At 59.5% G+C, this 18,095-nt stretch overlaps 1 protein-coding gene across 5 annotated transcripts in view; it reads left to right on the top strand.

The window, feature by feature from the left end:
- Window positions 1-6,135: 6,135 nt before the first annotated feature.
- PLCH2 (phospholipase C eta 2) overlaps window positions 6,136-18,095 on the top strand; it is a 65,540-nt gene continuing 53,580 nt past the window's right edge. For 3 of the 5 annotated variants that reach the window (XM_027565132.1, XM_027565131.1, XM_027565135.1), the window contains exons 1-2: window positions 6,136-6,233; window positions 7,894-8,053. In XM_027565132.1, the coding sequence (XP_027420933.1) occupies window positions 7,975-8,053 (79 nt within the window). In that variant the 5' untranslated portion in view covers window positions 6,136-6,233; window positions 7,894-7,974. Of the gene's footprint in view, window positions 6,234-7,893; window positions 8,054-17,714; window positions 17,920-18,095 lie in introns of those variants that run through there. The other 2 variants (XM_027565137.1, XM_027565134.1) reach the window with 2 other exon arrangements.

Here is an 18,095-nt window from a genome sequence, read left to right as displayed (position 1 = left end):
CCCGAGGGTTGGTTCCCTCGTGAGCGGCCTGGGGCTGAGTTGCTCAGGGTTTGCAGGGAGGTGGGGCAGCAGGTGGTAAAGGCCTCAGGGGTTTGCAGGCTTCTCAGAAGCAGAAATGCTTTGTCTGTGACTCCAGTGATGGTGCTGAGAGGGCAAGTCCAGAGGATGTCTCCTGTCTGGCTCCCTTGTCTGTTCCCAGTGGGCGTCCGGTGGGCAGCAGCGCTTGGGGGCCTGTGTGGACCGAGCTGTGAAGCCAGGGTGAGTGGATGAGACTGGATGCGCAGCGGGCACGGTCCCCAGCTTGTGCTCGTCGGAAAGTGAGGCCGTGGTCTGTCTCGTCAGCCCCACCGCTGGCCAGGGCTCTGGAGGGAACTGCGCTGGTTTGGACCTCCAAGTCCACTTGGTTCTGAATTTGGGTTTGGGGCACAGGCTGTCCTGACTCACGGTGGCTAGTAGCTGCCAATGACCAGCTCTTCCCACAGCCCCTCTGCAGCCTTGAGGCTGCACTGAGCACCCCCAAGGAGGGATGTTTACTCTCGAAGTAGAAGAGCTGAGGCTACTGAAGGCCCGCAGCCTCCTCACCTGGGATGTGAGGGTCAGGAAGCCACCAGGGCCTGGGGACTGCAAGTGCACTGCAGGGGCTCCCCAGGCAGAAACACAGGAGTGCGGTCCGGTGGCTTCTTTGGTGAGCACCCAGCAAGGCATTGTGTGGACAGAGTGGCTCCCATCTGTTGGAGGCCAGGGGTCGGGAGCTGAGTCCCTCGCAGGAGGCTCTGGGTGCTGTGTGCATCCACAGGCTCCCTGATGTGGCCTGTCTGGGGGCTGTAAAATGACAGTTTACAGTGGAACCTGCCAAGACCCATCCCCGAGACCGGGCTGAGGGGGAACCCCACGAGGTGTCTTTAGTGTTCTCCCCCCGTGCGAGTCTTCCCTTGCATTTGGGAGCTGTGGCCGCGCCCTCACTGCCCAGTGCCACCCAGTGCCCTCTTGACTCACTGGCGCACAGCTGACCAGTCGTCTTCATCCTACCCGGTACCCCCAGGGTGCTCTCTGGTGGTGTTCAGTGCTCATCTTTGGTTTTAGTTATTTTTCAGAATGCATAGAGTGTTTTGTTGCAATCACCTTAAAAGCTTTTTAAATACAATTTTAAAGATTATACTCCATTTACAATTATTACAAAATATTGGCTGTATTCCATGTTGTACAATATATCCTTGTAGACTGTCTTACACTGAATAACTTATACCTCCCAGTCCTCTGTCCCCATATGATCCCTCCTCCCCACCAGAAACCACAAGTTTGTTCTCTATACGCTTAGTATAATCTCCAAGTCCATCCATGTTGCTGCAAATGGCATTATTTCATTCTTTTTATGGCTAATATTCCATTGTATATATGTAACATGCATGCACGGAGAAGGCGATGGCACCCCACTCCAGTACTCTTGCCTGGAAAATCTCACAGACGGAGGAGCCTGGTGGGCTGCAGTCCATGGGGTCGCTAAGAGTCGGACACGACTGAGTGACTTCACTTTCACTTTTCACTTCATGCATTGGAGAAGGAAATGGCAACCCACTCCAGTATTCTTGCCTGGAGAATCCCAGGGATGGCGGAGCCTGGTGGGCTGCCATCTATGGGGTCGCACAGAGTCGGACACAACTGAAGCGACTTAGCAGCAGCAGCAACATGCATGCATGCATGCTCAGTCGCTTTAGTCGTGTCTGACACTTTGCAATCCTATGGACTGTAGCCTGCCAGGCTCCCCTGTCCATGGGATTCTCCAGGCAAGAATACTGGAGTGGGTTGCCATGCCCTCCTCCAGGGGATCTTCCTGACCCAGGAATCTCACTCACGTCTCCTGCATCTCTTGCATTGCAGACAGATTCTTTACCACTGAGCCACCAAGGAAGCCTGTATAGGTACCACATCTTCTTTATCCATTCATCTGTTGATGGACATGATGGACACAGATTGCTTCCACATTTTGTGTTGTAATTACTTTTTAAAATTTATTTTTAATAAATAATTGCTTTACAATGTTGTATTGGTCTCTGTGGTACAACAACGTGAATCAGCTTTAAGTATACATTTATCCTCTCTTGAGTGTCCCTCCCACCCCCTGCAATTACTTTTGATTCATATCTATATTAGCGGCACAGAGGTTTTTGGTCTCTGTATCCCTTTCCACTCTGAACAATTGTTGGGGACACCACAGAGGCAGAGCTGGTGAGAGCTGGCTGTGAGATCTTCAGTAATTCTGTGAGCTGGTTGGTAAACATAGCCATTATTAAAATCAAATTATGAAAATGAATAACCAACAAGGTCCTAATGTACATCACAGGGAACTCTGCTCAGTGTTTTGTGGCAGCATGGATGGGAGGGGAGTCTGGGGGAGAATGGATCCTGGGGGAGAATGGATGCATGTGTTTGTATGGCTGAGTCCCTTTGCTGTCCACCTGAAACTTTATAGTCAGAGCTATGGTTTTTCCAGTAGTCATATACAGATGTGAGAGTTGGACCGTAAGAAAGGCTGAGTGCTGAAGAATTGATGCTTTTGAATTGTGGTGCTGGAGAAGTCTCTTGAGAGTCCCTTGGATGGCAAGGAGATCAACCCAGTCAATCCTAAAGGAAATTAACCCTGAATATTCACTGGGAGGACTGATGCTGAAGCTGAAGCTCTAATTCTTTGGCCATCTGATGCGAAGAGCTAACTCATTGGAAAAGACCCTGATGCTGGGAAAGACTGAAGGCAGGAGGAGACAGGGATGACAGAGGATGAGATGGTCGGATGACATCACTAACTCAATGGACAGGAGTTTGAGCAACCTAAGAGATGGTGAAGGACAGGGAAGCCTGGCATGCTGCAGTTCATGGGGTCACAAAGAGTAGGACACAACTTAGCGACGGAACAACCACAACAATATGTATGCCTCAGTCCCTTCACTGTCCACCTGAAATTTTCACAACGTTGTTAACTGGCTGTACTCCAATACAAAATAAAATGTTAAAAATGAAAAAAAAATCAAATTATATAAACCATATAAGTTATATAAAAACACAAGCAATCAACACTCAAAATTTAGCACTTCCTAATTATTCACTTCTTACTATAGATAGGATATGTGTCTGTTCCATCTAAGGACTGGCAATCCCAGGGGATGGAATGTGCCCATTTCTTCCCGATTCCTTGCTCCTGAATCTCACGGTTGCAGCTTGAAATTGGCCGAGGCAGGTGCACTTAGAGCACAGACATCAGCGAGCATGACCTGCAGGGCTTTCCTCCCCAGAGAGCTTGACCTGCACACCCCGGGTTAGGAGCTCCTGACAGTTTCCACAAAGACCATAAAAGTGATCGTTTAAAACAATAGCTATGGGGGACTTCCTGGGTTGTCCAGTGGTTAAGAATCTGCCTTGCAATGCATAGGGATGTGGGTTCAATCCCTGGTCAGGGAACTAGGATCCCTCATGCTGTGGGGGCAGCTAAGCCTGTGCACTGTGATTGGAGAAGCCCATGCACACCGCATGGAAGACCCAGCACAGCAAAAAAAAAGAAAAGTTATGGATGGAGTTTTACTAAAAATAACAATCAACACATTGCATGTTAATATAAATAACATTTTATGAAAATAACTATGTTTTTCCAAACAAAAAATTCAGCAAAAGAGTGACATTTTTTACATTGTTGCAAATCTCCATAATGTTTGGGTAGAGAAGAGAAGACAGCTCCATCTGCCCTACTGGTTGTGGTAAAGAATTCGAAGAAATCTTCTGATTCAGGTGTGTGTGTGCCAGTTCAGTTCAGTTCAGTTGCTCAGTCATGTCCAACTCTTTGGGGCCCGAAGGACTGTAGCCCGCCAGGCTCTTCTGCCCATGGGATTTCCCCAGGCAGGAATACTAGAGTGAGTAGCCATTTCCTGCTCCAAGGGATCTTCCTGACCCAGGGATCCAACCCATGTCTCCTGCATTGGCAGGCGGATTGTTTACCAACTGTCCTGCGGGGGAAGCCCAGGTAACAGTGGGTATTCTTCAATGAGTTGCCAAAACAGAACCAATGAGAGCTTCTTTAGGAAGTTGAGATGTGAAAGCTACAACCAAGGGGAACTTCTCTGGCGGTCCAGTGTTTAAGAATCCGCTTGCTAATGCAGGGGACATGGGTTTGATCCCTGGTCAGAGAACTAAGATCCCACGAGCGGCAGGGCAACTAAGCCACAACACAGGATCCCTCGTGCCACAACTAAGACCTGATGCAGCCAAACAGATAAATAAATACATTTTTTAAAAGTTGCAGCTGTATCAGTGGCCATAAGGGATTCTGTTCCACCAACACCCACTGGTCTGGTTTTCACTTGCAAAGGATCTTCACCATGATTTTGGACTATCCTGTTTTGGTCATTTGGGAAATACTCATTTGCTGGATTTTCCAAGTGTTAACATGTTTCATTAGATCATATTAACACCACCAATCTCATGCGAAAAAGCCGTCACCGATGGGAAGCTATCAGACCCAGAGCGGTAGGTACCAGTTCTGCCCAAAAGCTGATATTCACTTAAGCTCTGACTTTTAGCGTTGGCGGCAGCTCTTGTCATTTCATTTCTTTTCCTCTGAAGTGGCGGACTCACTCCATTTGTTTTTGACAGCAGCTGGTAGATGTCTGCACACCCATACGGCAGGGCCAGCTGTTCTTCCGGGTAAAACACGGTGTCTGTGTGCTGCATCTGTGGCCGGTTCAGGGGCGGCAGCTTTGTGTGCACTTGGGAGCCCTTTGTCGTCATCTCAAACAGAAAACTAGAAAGATGCGAACCCAGAGCTGAGGTTTCATGGATGCGTCCTTCTTACTGCTCTGTTGAGGACGTGTTCAGGGAAACAGCATTTGCTTTGTTCAATCCTGAGCATGTGGTGATGCAGGGCATGAGGACGTGGCCCTGCAGCCTTGATCCGTGCAGAGCGAGCGCTACCCCCTGCCCCCATTGGTACACATATCTGCGTGGGGAAGGAGAGGGAATTATGAGAACAGTTCTGACCTTGAGGGCACCTGCAAGGTTCTGGGCACCTGGGGTTCCATGGGCTGCACTTTGGGAAGCAGTGCTCAGAGGCATGGCCTTGGCTGGCTGCCCCTCGGATCTCCGCTCCTTCATTTGCCGCTGTGCTCTCACCGTGCATGTCTCTCCCCTGAGAGGTCTCTCTTCTTCCTTCTGATGTGTTGTTCCAAGTGTGTGACCTCCAGCACCCCTGCCCCAGTCCCTCGAGGCTAGGAGGGGTTTTCTCTGTGGCAGAGGGGCTGGGTCCCAGGCTACACACACAGGCCCTGGCTGAGTGATCCCCGCTTGTACCCAGGACTTGCCCTCAACTGAAGCCCTTCCCTCCTGTCCCCGGGCTTGGGTCCTGCTCCATGAAGCCCCTGGACCCAGACGTGTGGGTGTGTTACCTGGTCACTCCTGCCTAGCCTGGGGGTCAGGGCACAGGCCCAGATAGGCTGGAGGGTGGCCAGCCAAGCCCACATGCACAGATGGCAATGCCCACACCCAGACCAGCAGACTCCCCTACCTACAGTGGCCAATGCCCAGCCTCGAGGCTGGGCTGAAGTGGCTGCCAAGTAGCTGTTCCTGGTGCGTCAACAGTGGCACCCACCCTCCCGCCCTGTCCTGGCTGGCCTCTGAGGGGCAGGGGTCCAGTGGGCCTCGTGGCCCCGTCCCCACCCACTCAGCCTGATTCTTAATGACGTCAGGCTGACTGCACACCCGTGGGCAGTGGCCAGTTCCCAGCCTGATGCTGGCAACTGAGCTGGGGTCTGGGCAGAGACTGGAGGCCTGAGTTGGGAGGTGCCCACTCCTTAGCTGGGGGTCAGCCTGTGAAAGGAGGAAGGGCCGAGGTGGGGACCCTCCCCATGGGAGACTGGGATGGCTGGAACGAGGGGCACCACCAGGGCCCTGGCATGTCTCAGGCAGGGCCGGCAGCGAAGGCTCAAGGCGCCGGTGCTGACCTCGCAGTCCTCTGCGGCCTCGCCTTGGTGCGCAGTGGGTGCTGCTGCCTAATTAGGTTCTGCTGTGCTAGCCCGGCCCCGCTCCGGCAGACGTGTCCGGGCACAGCTCCTGGGCTCCTGCCGAGGCAGGAAGCGCAGGCCTGCTTGGATCCCCAGCAGCAGCCGGTACGGCGGCTAGAGCAGTGCCTGCCTTTCGGGCTGTGTGGCCAAGGGGCCGTGGGGATCCAGTCGCCCCGGAGAAGCTACCTGCAGGTGAGCCGGGGGCCCGGGCTGCGTCAAGAGGGGCCCAGGATGGGATGTAGGCCTGTGAAGGGCGAAGGTAGGCCCAGCCCAGCTTGGGTGGACGAGGCCTCTGGGCTGGACGGAGGGCTGCGTGGCATTGCCCCTGTGCTCATGGGACGAGCAGGACCCCGAACTCCTGGGGGAGCGGGGAGGGGATGAGCAAGGCTGGGGTAGGGGACCCTGGTGGTTGAGTCTGGGGAGTGGCAGCCTATTCTGGGGGGGGGTTGCTGCTGCTGATTTGGCATGGGGGTGAGGCAAGAGGAGAGCCTGGGTAGGGGTGAAGCCTGCTGGAGTGGAGGAGGGGCCCTTCTTCCCGGGGGGGCCGGAGAAGGGACACAAAGTAGGGCTGCTCTGAGGGGCCCTTGGGGGGTGCTGCCCCCACCCCCAGCTGTTTTTTTTCCCCTTGGGCAGAGCGTGGCTCCCAGGGTCTGAGAGCCTAGCTGTCCCGATGTCCCTCCCAGGGTCAGGCCTCAGAAGCTCTGTCCTGTGCACGTGAGGAGGGCTCCAGAGCCCAGTGGCCAAGGCCCTCTGTGCCCCTGGGGAGGGGGCTCAGAGGAGGGAGTGGGCACTGAGGAAGCCTATGGAAGGATATGGGTGGGCAATTGAGGAGCTGGGTAGATGCAGGAGAGGTGGGGGGAGCAGCAGAGGGGCCTGAACAGAGGCCCGGGGGCAACAGAGCCTCTGTGGAGGCTGCAAGGAGGCTGGGCGGCACCTGGGCCCAGCCAGCCCAGGGGCAAGGGGCAGCCTGAGAGGCCAGCATGGCCTTGAGCCACTGCCCAGACTGAGTGGTGGCTGGGAAGGCCTGAGACCGCAGACCTGGGGGTGACAGTGCAGAGGGACCTGAGGGCTGGAGAAAGGGCAGAGGGGGGCCCAGCTGTGCCTTGGGTTCCCCCTGTGGTCTGTGGGGCTCCTGCGTGGCCAGGGCATCCAGCACTATCTACAGCAGAAGAGGCTGGCTGGTTTCTATAAAAACACCCCCTGTTTTGCCTTTGAAATTTATCGAGCTGTGGGACAAGTCCCAGCAGAGCGATGCAGCCACACTCGGGTGATGAGGCCACTGATATGGTCCCGGCCTCTGGCTGCGCCTGTGCGTGTATGTGCGTGCTCAGTCGTGTCCGGCTCTGTGCGGCCCTGTGGACTGTAGCCCGCCAGGCTCCTCTGTCCATGGGATTTTGCAGGCAAGCATCCTGGAGTGAGTTGCTATTTCCTTCTTCAGGGGATCTTCCCCACCCAGGGATCAAACCCATGTCTCCGGCATCTCCTGCACTGGCAGGTGGATTCCTTACCACTGAGCCCCCCTGGGAAGCCCTTGGCTGTACCGGCTCCTCCCCCAAAGCCTTGATACTCCTGGGGTGGGGCGGGGGTGGGGTCGCCCTCCTGCCTGACTCCCACCAGGCTGCCCTGCACCCTGCCCTGGAGAGGGGGTAGGGCTGGACTGCCTTTCAGCCGCCTCCTGCCCTCCTGCCCCAGCATTGACCTGGACGGCTGGACAGGCCTCACCCCACCAGCCCCGCGACCCCTGCCTCTTGAGGTGTGGTGAGGGGCAAGCCCAGACTCCATCTGGGCAGGGGAAGGGGCGGGGGACCCCGGGCAGAGGGATCTCAGTGCAGCCCCTCCCTGCCTCCTGCAGATGGCCGGCCTCAGCTAGTAATCCAGGCCAGCTCCGCCTCTCACCTGCTGCCCCACCTCCGAGAGCCAAGGTCCCTCTGTGATGGCACCCTCGCCCGAGGACCCGGGCCCTGATCTGGAGAGCAGACGGTCTTTCCTGAGCACCAACATCGTGCCCGTGGGTGAGTGCGGTCTCCAGCCCGACAGTGACGTGGTTCTGGGCTCACCCAGCAGGTGTGATGTCCTGGTCCCACCCGAGGAAAGGGTCAGGCCTGCTCTTTTGGAACGGTGAGGGGTGCCGTGGGCTGCCAGGAGTGGGACCTCTTCTGGGACAGGGGACGCAGCACAAGCAGACTTATTAGGAAGCCAGCTTGGGGGCTGCCAGCTCTCTCTCCGGCTCCGTCTGGCTCGGTCAGAGCCCTGCGAGCCCTGCGCCGGCTTGGGGGCCCTCAGCTGGGCTGGGCCTCCTATGACCATGGGCCGCGCCTCTAGTTCTGGCCCTTGGTGTGCGTTTCCTGGTGTCCTGTGGCCTGTTGGCTGGGACACTTGTGGCCTCGGAAGTGGGTTGTGTGGGTTGAAGAGCCTGCTGTCTTCTTGATTTTAAAAACCACGGGAGTTTAGTGTCCAGACTGGAAAGTACACAGACCTCATGGGCGTAGCTGGGTGCGGTCATGCAGTGGGAACTATGGGCTCCAGCTGCCCCCACACCCTAGCTCTCCAGTCTTCTCATGTCCATCACCTAACATCTGTCTGCTGCATCTTGACTTCCAACTTTCGGAATCGTGCAGGTGTGTGGGTGGACCTGGCCAGGTGTGAGCCCTTGCCTGAGGGGAGGGTGGGCGCCCAGCTGTGTCCTGCTCCTCCCTGGACCGCCCAGGCTCCACATCCTGCCAGACAAACCATGCCTGCAGTGCTCCATGTGGCAGACTTACAGGGAGGTGGGGGGCTTGTCCCCTCCCTGCCCAGGGTGGTTGGATGCTGTCTGCCCCAAGGTCCACATGCTGTGCTGAGTTGAGGTTACCACAGTGTGTGTGCCCCTCGTTGCTCTGGGCCTGCCAGCCCCAAGCCAGGAGCTGCAGGATGAGGGGTTGCTGAGCCCACCTGGGAGGGGGATGGATGGGCCACGGGAGCAGAACTCGGGGGCCTGGCACACTGCATCTCGGCAGTGTTTCCTTCTCAGCTATGTGGTTGGCCTGGTGCCCAGGGGCGGTCTCTCACCCACCCAGAGGGAGAGACCCTGGGGTGCAGATTTCTGGCTGGTTGGCTGGGCCCTCTGCTGTGCAGTGTGTCTGTCTCTGCCTGCTGTTGGGGGGCGGGGGCCTCTTCCTGGAGCTTCCTTGGCAGACACAGCAGCTCAGGGGACCCTGACTCTCCTGGGATGTCCTGGGTGGGGGTCTGCATGGTGCCCGGCTAGCACCGGGCCATGGCCATGATGACGGATTTGTGTCTCAGTGGGGCGTGCCTGCATGTGTGTGGGGGTGTGTGTGTGTGCTCGTGCAGACGAGGGCTTGCTCCTCTTGGGGGGCCATGCCCCCAGCAGAGCACACGGAGCTGAGAGTGTGCGCACACCTGTGGGCGTTATGCTCCCTGTCCCCCGCTTCTGGGCCCCAAGGGAGCCGCCCACTTCATTCCTCCACATTCCCTGGATGCGCCCAGACAAGCTTTCTCCGCCTGAGGGGGTGTCTGCTTGGAGGCACACGGTCCCCTGCCTGGGCTCAGGGCCTGCCTTTCACCTCAGTCTGGGATGGACACCCAGGGAAGGGGTGCTTGGACAAGGGAGCGGAGGGAAGGGTAGGCCTCTGGGCCCCTGGCAGTTCTGGCGGTTGGGAGGGGCTGTGATGTTGAGGAAAGGGGGCCCCACCCTCAGACTGATGCCCCTCCCCCTGCTCCCAGCCCCCACCTCCATGCTTTCCTGTCTCCCCCACGCCTGGCTCACTGATGCTGACGTCAGGCTAGATCCTGTGCTGGGTGTGGGGCTGAGGGCAGGGCTGGCAGGGTTGGGCAGGGGCCTGATCTGGCCTGGAAGTCCTTCCAGAAGGTCCTGAGGCAGCCCTGGTGAGCATGGGATGGCAGGAGGCCCATGGGCTGGGAGATAGGCTCAGAGCCGGTGAAGCAGGCCAGTATGTCCTGGAGGCTGTCTGGGACGGTCAGGAGGCTCCTTCTTGCCTTGAACTGAAGCACGTCTGGGCTCCTGTGGGCCACAATGGCTACCCTGGCCAGGCCAGTTCTGTCCCCAAGTGGGGACCAGTGGGGTGGGCGGGGCAGAGGCACCCCAGAAGTGGGGGCCTGGGGGTTGCTTTGGAGTCCTGGTCACTCGGGCTGTGGGGCCAGTGACCCACTTGGAGCCCACTCAGTGCCACCCACGCTGGACTTGCGTCCATGGTGTCCACGATAGGGGCAGGCCCTGCTCTAGCCCGGGCAGTGCGTGTGGCTGGTGTGGCTCACATTCTGTGGCTCTCATCTTGGCCTAGGGCTCTTGGCCCAGAGCAGACCACACGCACCAGCTCCTACTCGGCCTGGGCCAGTGGACAGGGTGGGGCCAGGCCCCACCCCCACAGCGTGGTCTCCTACCCAGCTTCTCCAGCATTTAGAGTTACTTAATCCCATGCACCAGGCCGGAGAGGGCAAATGAGCTGCCCTGAGGTTATGGATCTGGGGGTGCTGTGGGAGGGGCTCGAGGCGTGGGTCTGGCCCCCCACTGCCCTGGGGCTTGCAGTGCTGGGGCAGTGGAGTGGGTGTCCTTGCTGACCTGGGGCCAGAGGGTCTGTGGCGGCTGTAGCCTCTGGGCCATGAGGCTGGGGGTGGGGACTGGATTGAGTCTACACGGCAGGAGTGTGAACTCCTGGGGCTTCGAAGTGTGTTTAGACTGCCTGCTTACCTGGGAGTTGGTCCCCCTGTGCTGGCCTTGCTGCGTCTCTTTCCTGCTGAGGGCGGGGCCTGCTGGAGATGGTCTGGAGGCACAGAGCGCACCCTCCCCTGCCCTCTATGTGCAGCTCCAGCTGCTGCAGGTCACCGCCTGTGCCTCTCTGGCCCTCACTCTCCTGCTCCCTCCTGTCGAGCCCCGCCCTGGGAGCCTAGACCTGCGGCTCCCTTCTAACCTTCGCATCTTCTTCCAGAGCATGAATTTTCCTGGCTGCCTCACTCTGGTGGACGCGGTGCCTCGGCCAGTACCGAGCACCCAGCGAGCCCGTGATCGCTGGCAGTTATGCAGGCATCTCAGTCTGTGCCTCTCGTTGTTTCCTTGGAGGCGCCGTGTGCTTGGCATCCAAGCTCTTGAAGCTCCCACCTTCAGCATCCTGGGCAGCCTTGGCGTCTGGTGCACTTGCTCCAGCCTCCCCAGCTGCCTTTTCTTGCTTGGTGCGGTGCCATGGGCTTTTTTGGAGGAGGCAGGACTCATGGACTCACCTTCAGGACCATCCGCATCTGGGCAAAGTGACTGTGGCTCCCTGGACAATAGCAGCTTTGGGCTCCTTCATTCTCTGGACACCCTGAGGGCCTCTGGGCATGGCATGCTCCCCTCATGAAGAGTCCTTATCCTCAGGAATCCAGAATGCAGCCTGGTTTAGAGAAGCAAAACCAAACCCTGCCTGTGAGTAGATGAAGTAGATACGATAAAGTCCAAGTACTATGAGCTCATCCGCTTCCCTCAGGTGCTCACTCGTGGCCTATTAACTCTTCGTTTACACACAGTTTCTAACAGGTGGCCCAGAGGGTGAGCAGGCCAACTGGACTCCCCAGTCTTGGAGAGTGTGGTGAGGGTGTTTCCTCTAGTAAATGCCCAGCCCACGCAATTAGAGGAGCCCTTGACTGCAGGGTTTCCTGGCCAGGTGGACGGGGGACAGAACCTTTCTGATCATGTCCTCTGATCCTGCAGGCCCTCTTCCTGGTGCCACGTGCACTGACACTTCTTGTCTTCATGAATCCTGGGCTAGTTGTGTGGATGAAGCCATGAGTTGTTTTGGTCCTGGGCATCCGCCCAGGCCCTGGGTGTAGAGGGATACCCCAGCCTCCACACCTGGGGTAGCATGGGGGGTCCCCCATGCTCAGAGCTTCTGCACAGGGGAGATTTCTTCTAACAAGTGTGGGCCCTGCAGCTCCCAACTACCCAGGCACCAGAAACCCAGCAAACCCAGTCAGAGCTGGGCCAGGCCCTGGGACAGAGACCTGGCTGTGATGACGGGTGGGGAAGCAGATGGCCTCAGACTATCCTGCCGGGTCTACAGAGGGGCGGGCACCCCAGGGCGGCTTGGAAAGGGGGCCGGACCACTGAACTCTGATCAGGAGAAGGGAAGGGGCCGTGGCAGGTAGAAGCAGGAGACGGAGCAGCTGGTCCAGTGTGTGGGGCCAGTGGACAGTCAGGGGCTGCAGCTAGGACCCTGGGAGCTGCTTCCTGTGGGAGGAAACCTGGTCTTAGGGGATTCCAGAGTGAGGCCAGGGGAGCAGGGGGCCTCATGCACCAGACACAGGACACCTCTGAGTTGACCAGTGCTGGTGGCTCACTCTCCAAGCACTGTACCCAACCATCCTGGCCAGAGGAAGCCAGCCAGGCCAGTAGCAAGCCCAGCAGAAGTTGTTTGGGTTTCGCTGAGGCCAGAGGATGTATGAATGTGTTTGTGAGGTGAGGGGTGTTAGGGGTGGCAGGTTGGGAGCTCTCTGCAGGGACTGGTGAGGGGGCTGGTCCAATCTCTCCGGAGTCTGGCTAGATAAGGAGGGGTGGGCCAGGAAGGACACCCTTCAGGTGGGTGGGGGGTGAGGGGCATGAAGTCCTGCTTGGCCCCTCCCAGGACCTACTCCAGAGCCCAGTGCCCAGGGCCTCTGTCCTCCCACTGGGCCGGGCAGCCATATGGGCAGGGGACAGCTAACCCTCAGCGTGTGCAGGCACAGGACTCCAGACCTGAGCCAGTGGGAGAGGGAGAGTGTAGTCCAGACCTGGCCCCTGGATGACAGCTTTGGGGTCTGCTTTCCATCCAGCCGGCCACGAGGGGGGCACCTGGGTAGCAGCAGGGTGCCACTCTGCCTGGTTCAGACCCCCTGCTCTCTGAGCATTGTTGCCCACCCCAGAGACTTGAGGTCTACTCTCTACTCCCACCAGGAGTCACCCCACTCAAGATGCCCAGGCCCCCCTCCTGGCTGGGTGCACCGTGGGCATCCCAAGGCCAGTCAGATAGCTCCGCCCGAATCTCAGACTTGTCAGCATGAGAATTTGATGTCAGCTCAGTTTGAGAGGACAGCACTGCCCCCCACAGTCCAGGAGCCCAAGTTCTGCTCTCAATGTTTCGGGTCCCCACACTTTTATCCAAGCCCATGGCCCTGCCTGTCTGAGCTACCTGGGTGTCCGCATCTGCCTAACAAGGCCTGCAGCCAGACCTCCTGTTGCACAGGCTCTCATCTCTCCTCTCCTGGCCCCTCCCCACTAACCACCTGTCTTACTTATCTTCTGGACCTGACCTGAGAATACCTCCTCACTTTTGTCTCTAAGACCCTCTGTGATCTGGCCCCTGCATCCCTTTCCTATCTCGCACCCCCAGCCCTTCTCCCTCTGCTCAGCCCCTCCCCTCTAAGGATCCCTCCTGCTGTGCTCCCTCCAGGAAGCTGCCTAGTGTCAGCTGTGACAGTTTTCATCAACCAGGATGCAAGACGAGTTGGTTAGCTCATGCTGGTCAGTGGGCAGAGGCCTCCAGGGCAGGGGTCTTGGGATGGGGGCCCACTGAATCCCGTCATCCCACTGGGTACCCTGGGGACTCACAAAGAGTGTCTGTCAGTGGTTACAGGACTGAAGGAACAAACAAGTGGGGGAATGAATGAATGGGCTGGCTGCTGCATGGGAGCCATATTTGGTTCACAAGAGTGGTGGGTGGAATAGACCAGGGGCTTGGGCATGGGGTAAGAAGAGGGGCAGGCCCCAGTGTCTCCTGGTCTAGAGACCCCCCTGGGGTGGTCCTGGGGAGGGTCTCTCTGCTAGGACCACCCTCCTGTGCTCTGGCCACCCTCTCTTTCTGTCCCTCCCCACTGTCTAAGGCACACTCCCCTCTCCCACCCATCTCCCTCCTTGTCACCCAGGTCCCTCCCTGCCCCTCCTGAGCCAGTGACCCCCAGCTAGGTGGGAAGGCAGTGGTGGGCACCGAGGGTGGGTTGGGGTGCCTTCAGGGAAGATGGGGAGGGTGCTGTGCTTCTCCACCCTGTCCTGTTACCCACCCGGGGCCAGGAGAGGGCCCCTCCAGCCACCCCTGGCTTGGGCAGGTCAAGGACTCTGTCCTCCCCTCCGCACCCCAGCCCAGCCCCATCCGCGCCTCCTCCCTGGCCTGTGGATCTTCACGTCCATGCTGCTGTGGGCTGCAGCCACCGACTGTTTTCTCCCCAGCTGACCCCAGCTCCTGCTCTGGAAGCAGCCCTCTGCCCCACGCTGCCTGCCCACCAGCCTCCCATGCTTCCTGTCCACAGGCAGCTCCCTTGTAGGCCCCAGGACTTGAGAGCCCCCGGTGGGGGGGTTGCTCATGTGCTCTACCTCCTTCATCCAGATGTGGACTGTGCTGCCCGACCCAGGGGTTCAGGCTGGCCTGGCCCTGTGGATGGCCACATTATACATGGCTTGGACCAGGTTCCCTGAGTCCTGATCCAGCTCAGGCGCCCTCCCTGTCCTGCCAGACCCAGATGGAAGTGCCCACCCTTGCCAATGAAAAAAGTGCTTTGGGGGCCAAATACCTGGTCTCTGGTGGGGGAGGCCTGGGGCAGGTGCCTTCCTCTTCCTGCACCTCAGCTCCCTCTCCAAGGAAAAGCAGGGTCAGGAATCGATGGTTCCTAAGGGCTGGTAGAGCCTATAGAGACCTCCAGCCCATCAGAGATCCCCCCAGTCAGCACCATCTTGGGGCAGCAAAGTTTCCGGAGGGTCTGGGGGCAGCTCACCCACTCCGCTTCTGGTGCCCATGGAGATGGCTGGTTGCCACCCAGGCCAGCGCTGGCCCGGCCAGGGCTGCCCCCTGCGCTGTGTGTAGAGGCGGGAGATGGATGAGCTGGCTCTGATCCTGCATGTTGTCTTGAGTTCTGATGGAGAACGAGATGTCTTAAGACCAGATGCTGGTGGAAACTGAAATACTTTCTAAATTAAGCGGGTGAGAATTGCACATTCACCCAATTACGCTTATTGATCTGGTGAGCACACCCTTGCTTTGCCCATGGCATGCGCTGTGCCTCTCGCTGCCTCTACGTGTGTGTCTCTGGGCCTCTGCCCTCAAGGGTGACCTTGGGCTCTCGCCTGGACCACCTGCTTCTCCCAAAGCCAGGCAATGCTGCCTATGGGGATTTCCAGGTTCCTGGAGCAGCAGGTCAGTCTGGAGAGCAGATGTGCCTGAGGCCACCTGCAGCCAGAGAGGCTGGTGTGTTTGGGGGAGCAGTGGGCACAGGGTGCCCTGCTTGCAAGGCCCTCATCATCTTGCTGGAGACAGACTGGAAACAAGGGCAAAGCCCCTGTGACATCTCAAGGGAAGTTCTGTGTGGTAGTCCCAGAGGGAGTGAGCCCGGAGGATGAGGGAACCAGGGAAGGCTTCCTGGAGGAGGGGTCTCACTCCGGGCCTTGGGAGCCAAGTGGGAGGGGTGGAGGCCAGTGGGTGGGGCCCCCTGGGCACCAGGCTGAGCGGTCTGTGTTGAGTGACAGGAGAGCAAAGTCCCTGAGGGTTTGGAGCCAGAGCAGGCCGCTCAGGCCCGTGTAGGAGAAGCAGGGGTAGGGTGCCTTGGAGGGAGGCCCTGAGGCCAGAGGAGGTGATGGGGAGGCCTGCATAGCAGCCAGCCAGGGACACATGGGTAAGGAAGGGTGGCCAGGGGGGATCTCAGTGGGGGCACAGGTGGGTGAGGGGCGAGCAGGCTGTCCATCCTGGCTGCTGAGGCTGCCCCCAGAGGATCTGGAGGGCATGTCCACACAGACAGCACACTCCGAGTGCAGTAGGAGTGTCCACACAGACCCCGCACACTGTATGCGGCAGGTGCGTCCACACACAGACAGCCCGTGCTTTGTGCAGCCTCCTTGCTTGGAGGCCCTGAGTCCCAGAGCTTCTGTGGTCCTCTTTGGGGATTCTTGGAGTCTCTGGCTCAGGATGGAGACTTCTTTCAAGGCTTCCAATTTGCATTTAAGTTTTGGCTTCCTGTGGGAGCAAGCCCAGTTTCCCTGTTTCATCGTTACCCTTGGTTTCTGCGTGTCTGGGTGTCTCCGTGTTTCTCTGTCCCTGGGTCCTGGGCTCTCAGTTGTATCCCCTGGGCATGGAGGGTGCATCCCTGTGGGGGGTGCGGGCATGACCTGACTGCTGCCTCTGTAGCTCTGGAGGTATCTCTCTGACTGGAAGTGTTGGGGGGGGGCGGTCTTTGTCTTCAGTTTGCAGCCCAGTGGGAGAGCCTGATGCCTGGGAGAGCCTGAGCAGAGGCTGCCAGAGCTAGGTCAGCCTTGGCTAGATAAGCACCCCAAGCACTTGCCTGGTTGCAGCTCCTAGTGCGGGTGTGCAGGGGGAGCTGGGAGCAGGAGTTCAGCCCTTGTCCAGTGCACTGGGAAAGCAGAAACCCTGGGGAGATAGGCTGGCCCTGGCCGGTGCCAGCATGCTATCTCTCGGGGGTCTGCGAGGCCCTGCCTGGGAGGGATCTTGAGGCCCACCCCACGGTCTGTGGCACATCATGGCACCTACCATGCAGCCTGGAGAAAGTTGGGCCTCCAGGCTGCAGCAGTCTATAAAGAACCTTAGAGACCAACGGGTCTTATATTCAGGGAAACTGAGGCCCAGAGAGGGGAGGGGTTGAGCTGAGGTTACATCTGCATGGGTCTGTGGGGAGCTGGGACCCGAGCCTGCATCTTGTCTCATTACCAGACCAGGGCTGGCAGGCGGGATCTTGGCCTCTCTGGACACGGGTACCTGGTTGGACCTGTTCTCTGACCGGCCTGTCCCTACCTCCTCCACTGCAGTAGAAAGGGGCAGTTGGGGGCTTTCAGGAAGCCTGATCCGGCTGGGAGGTGCCACGAAGGAGAGACCAGGGTCCAGAGCCTGTGCGTCACTGCTTAGGGGGCCCCCAAGGACCTGGATCTTTGACATGGAGTGTGCTGGGGCAGCTGCTAGGGAGTGCTGCCCTTTGTGGCCGGCAGGCAGTGGGCAGTTCCCACTGCTGCCTGTGGTGTCCAGGCCCTCTCCTGACTGCGGGGGGGAAGGGGGGAGTGTCCCAGTTTCCAAGACAGTGCAGCTAAGCGCCCCTCCTCCGACTCAGGGCCCTCGGCCCCCTGGTGTGAGCTGAGGGGTGGGGGTGCCTGGTGTCCTGCCCAGGAACCGCTCTGGGGCTGGGCTGCCACCCCTCCCCCACCAGCTCCAGGCACTCTTGCAGGTTTCTGCACGTGCCACCTTATGCCTTGGGTGAGGGGTGGCCCAGGTCCCTGCTTCAAGCACCAGGGTGGCGGTGGATGGGAGTGTGGTGGGAAGGCAACGCCTGGCACACGCCCGACTGCCGGCTGGCTCCACAAGTGCGCTGCCTCTCGATGGGGAAGCGGTTCTCGGCCCCGCCCCCCTCCCGGTCCCGCGGCCCGGGCCTACCCGAGGCCCGGAGGGGGGGCGTGGGGGCGGGGCGGGGAGGCTGCGGGCGCATCCTTGCCCGGAATGTATTATACTTTGGCCGGGCCAGCGCGGGGCCGGCGGGTTGGCCCCACTATGCGCCCGGCGCCCCGCGCTCTGCGCTCCGGCTCCACGGCCGGCGGCGCCCGTAGCTCTGCGCCGGCCGCGAGCCCGCGCCCCCGGCCCCCTCCCGCGCGGGGCGGGCAGGGGGTGTGGTGCGGGAGGCACGAGTGACAGCGCTTTCCGCGCGCGGCGCCTCCACGGGGCGCAGTGTCAGCGCGCCGAGCCCGCCGCGCGCACAGCCCGCCGCGGGCTTCCGAGTCGGCGGGGCGATGCCGCCCGAGCCTGAGCCCCAGCCCCAGCCCGAGCCCTAAGCCGGCCGCTGACAGCGCCCCAGCCCGGACTGCCGCGGCCCCCCGCCGCCGCCGCCGTTTCGGAGACAATGGACGCGGGAGCCGCCCCGCGGAAGCACAGTAGGTACCGCGCCGCTCCTGTTGCTGCGCCCGGGGCTCCGTGAACGCGCGGGGGCGCCGCTGCCCTGGGCGGCGGGTCCGGGCCCCAGCGAGGAGGGGGCGCGAGCGGCTCCCCTCGTGCCGGCCTCCGCCGCTGCCTGGTGGGTCGAGCTGCTTCTGAGGTCCAGACCTCGGCC

This window comes from Bos indicus x Bos taurus, chromosome 16, assembly GCF_003369695.1.
Source record: "Bos indicus x Bos taurus breed Angus x Brahman F1 hybrid chromosome 16, Bos_hybrid_MaternalHap_v2.0, whole genome shotgun sequence".
In the NCBI taxonomy this organism is placed as follows: Eukaryota; Metazoa; Chordata; class Mammalia; order Artiodactyla; family Bovidae; genus Bos; species Bos indicus x Bos taurus.
The sequence above is the reverse complement of the archived record's forward strand: the minus strand, read 5'-3'. Positions and strand labels throughout refer to the sequence as shown.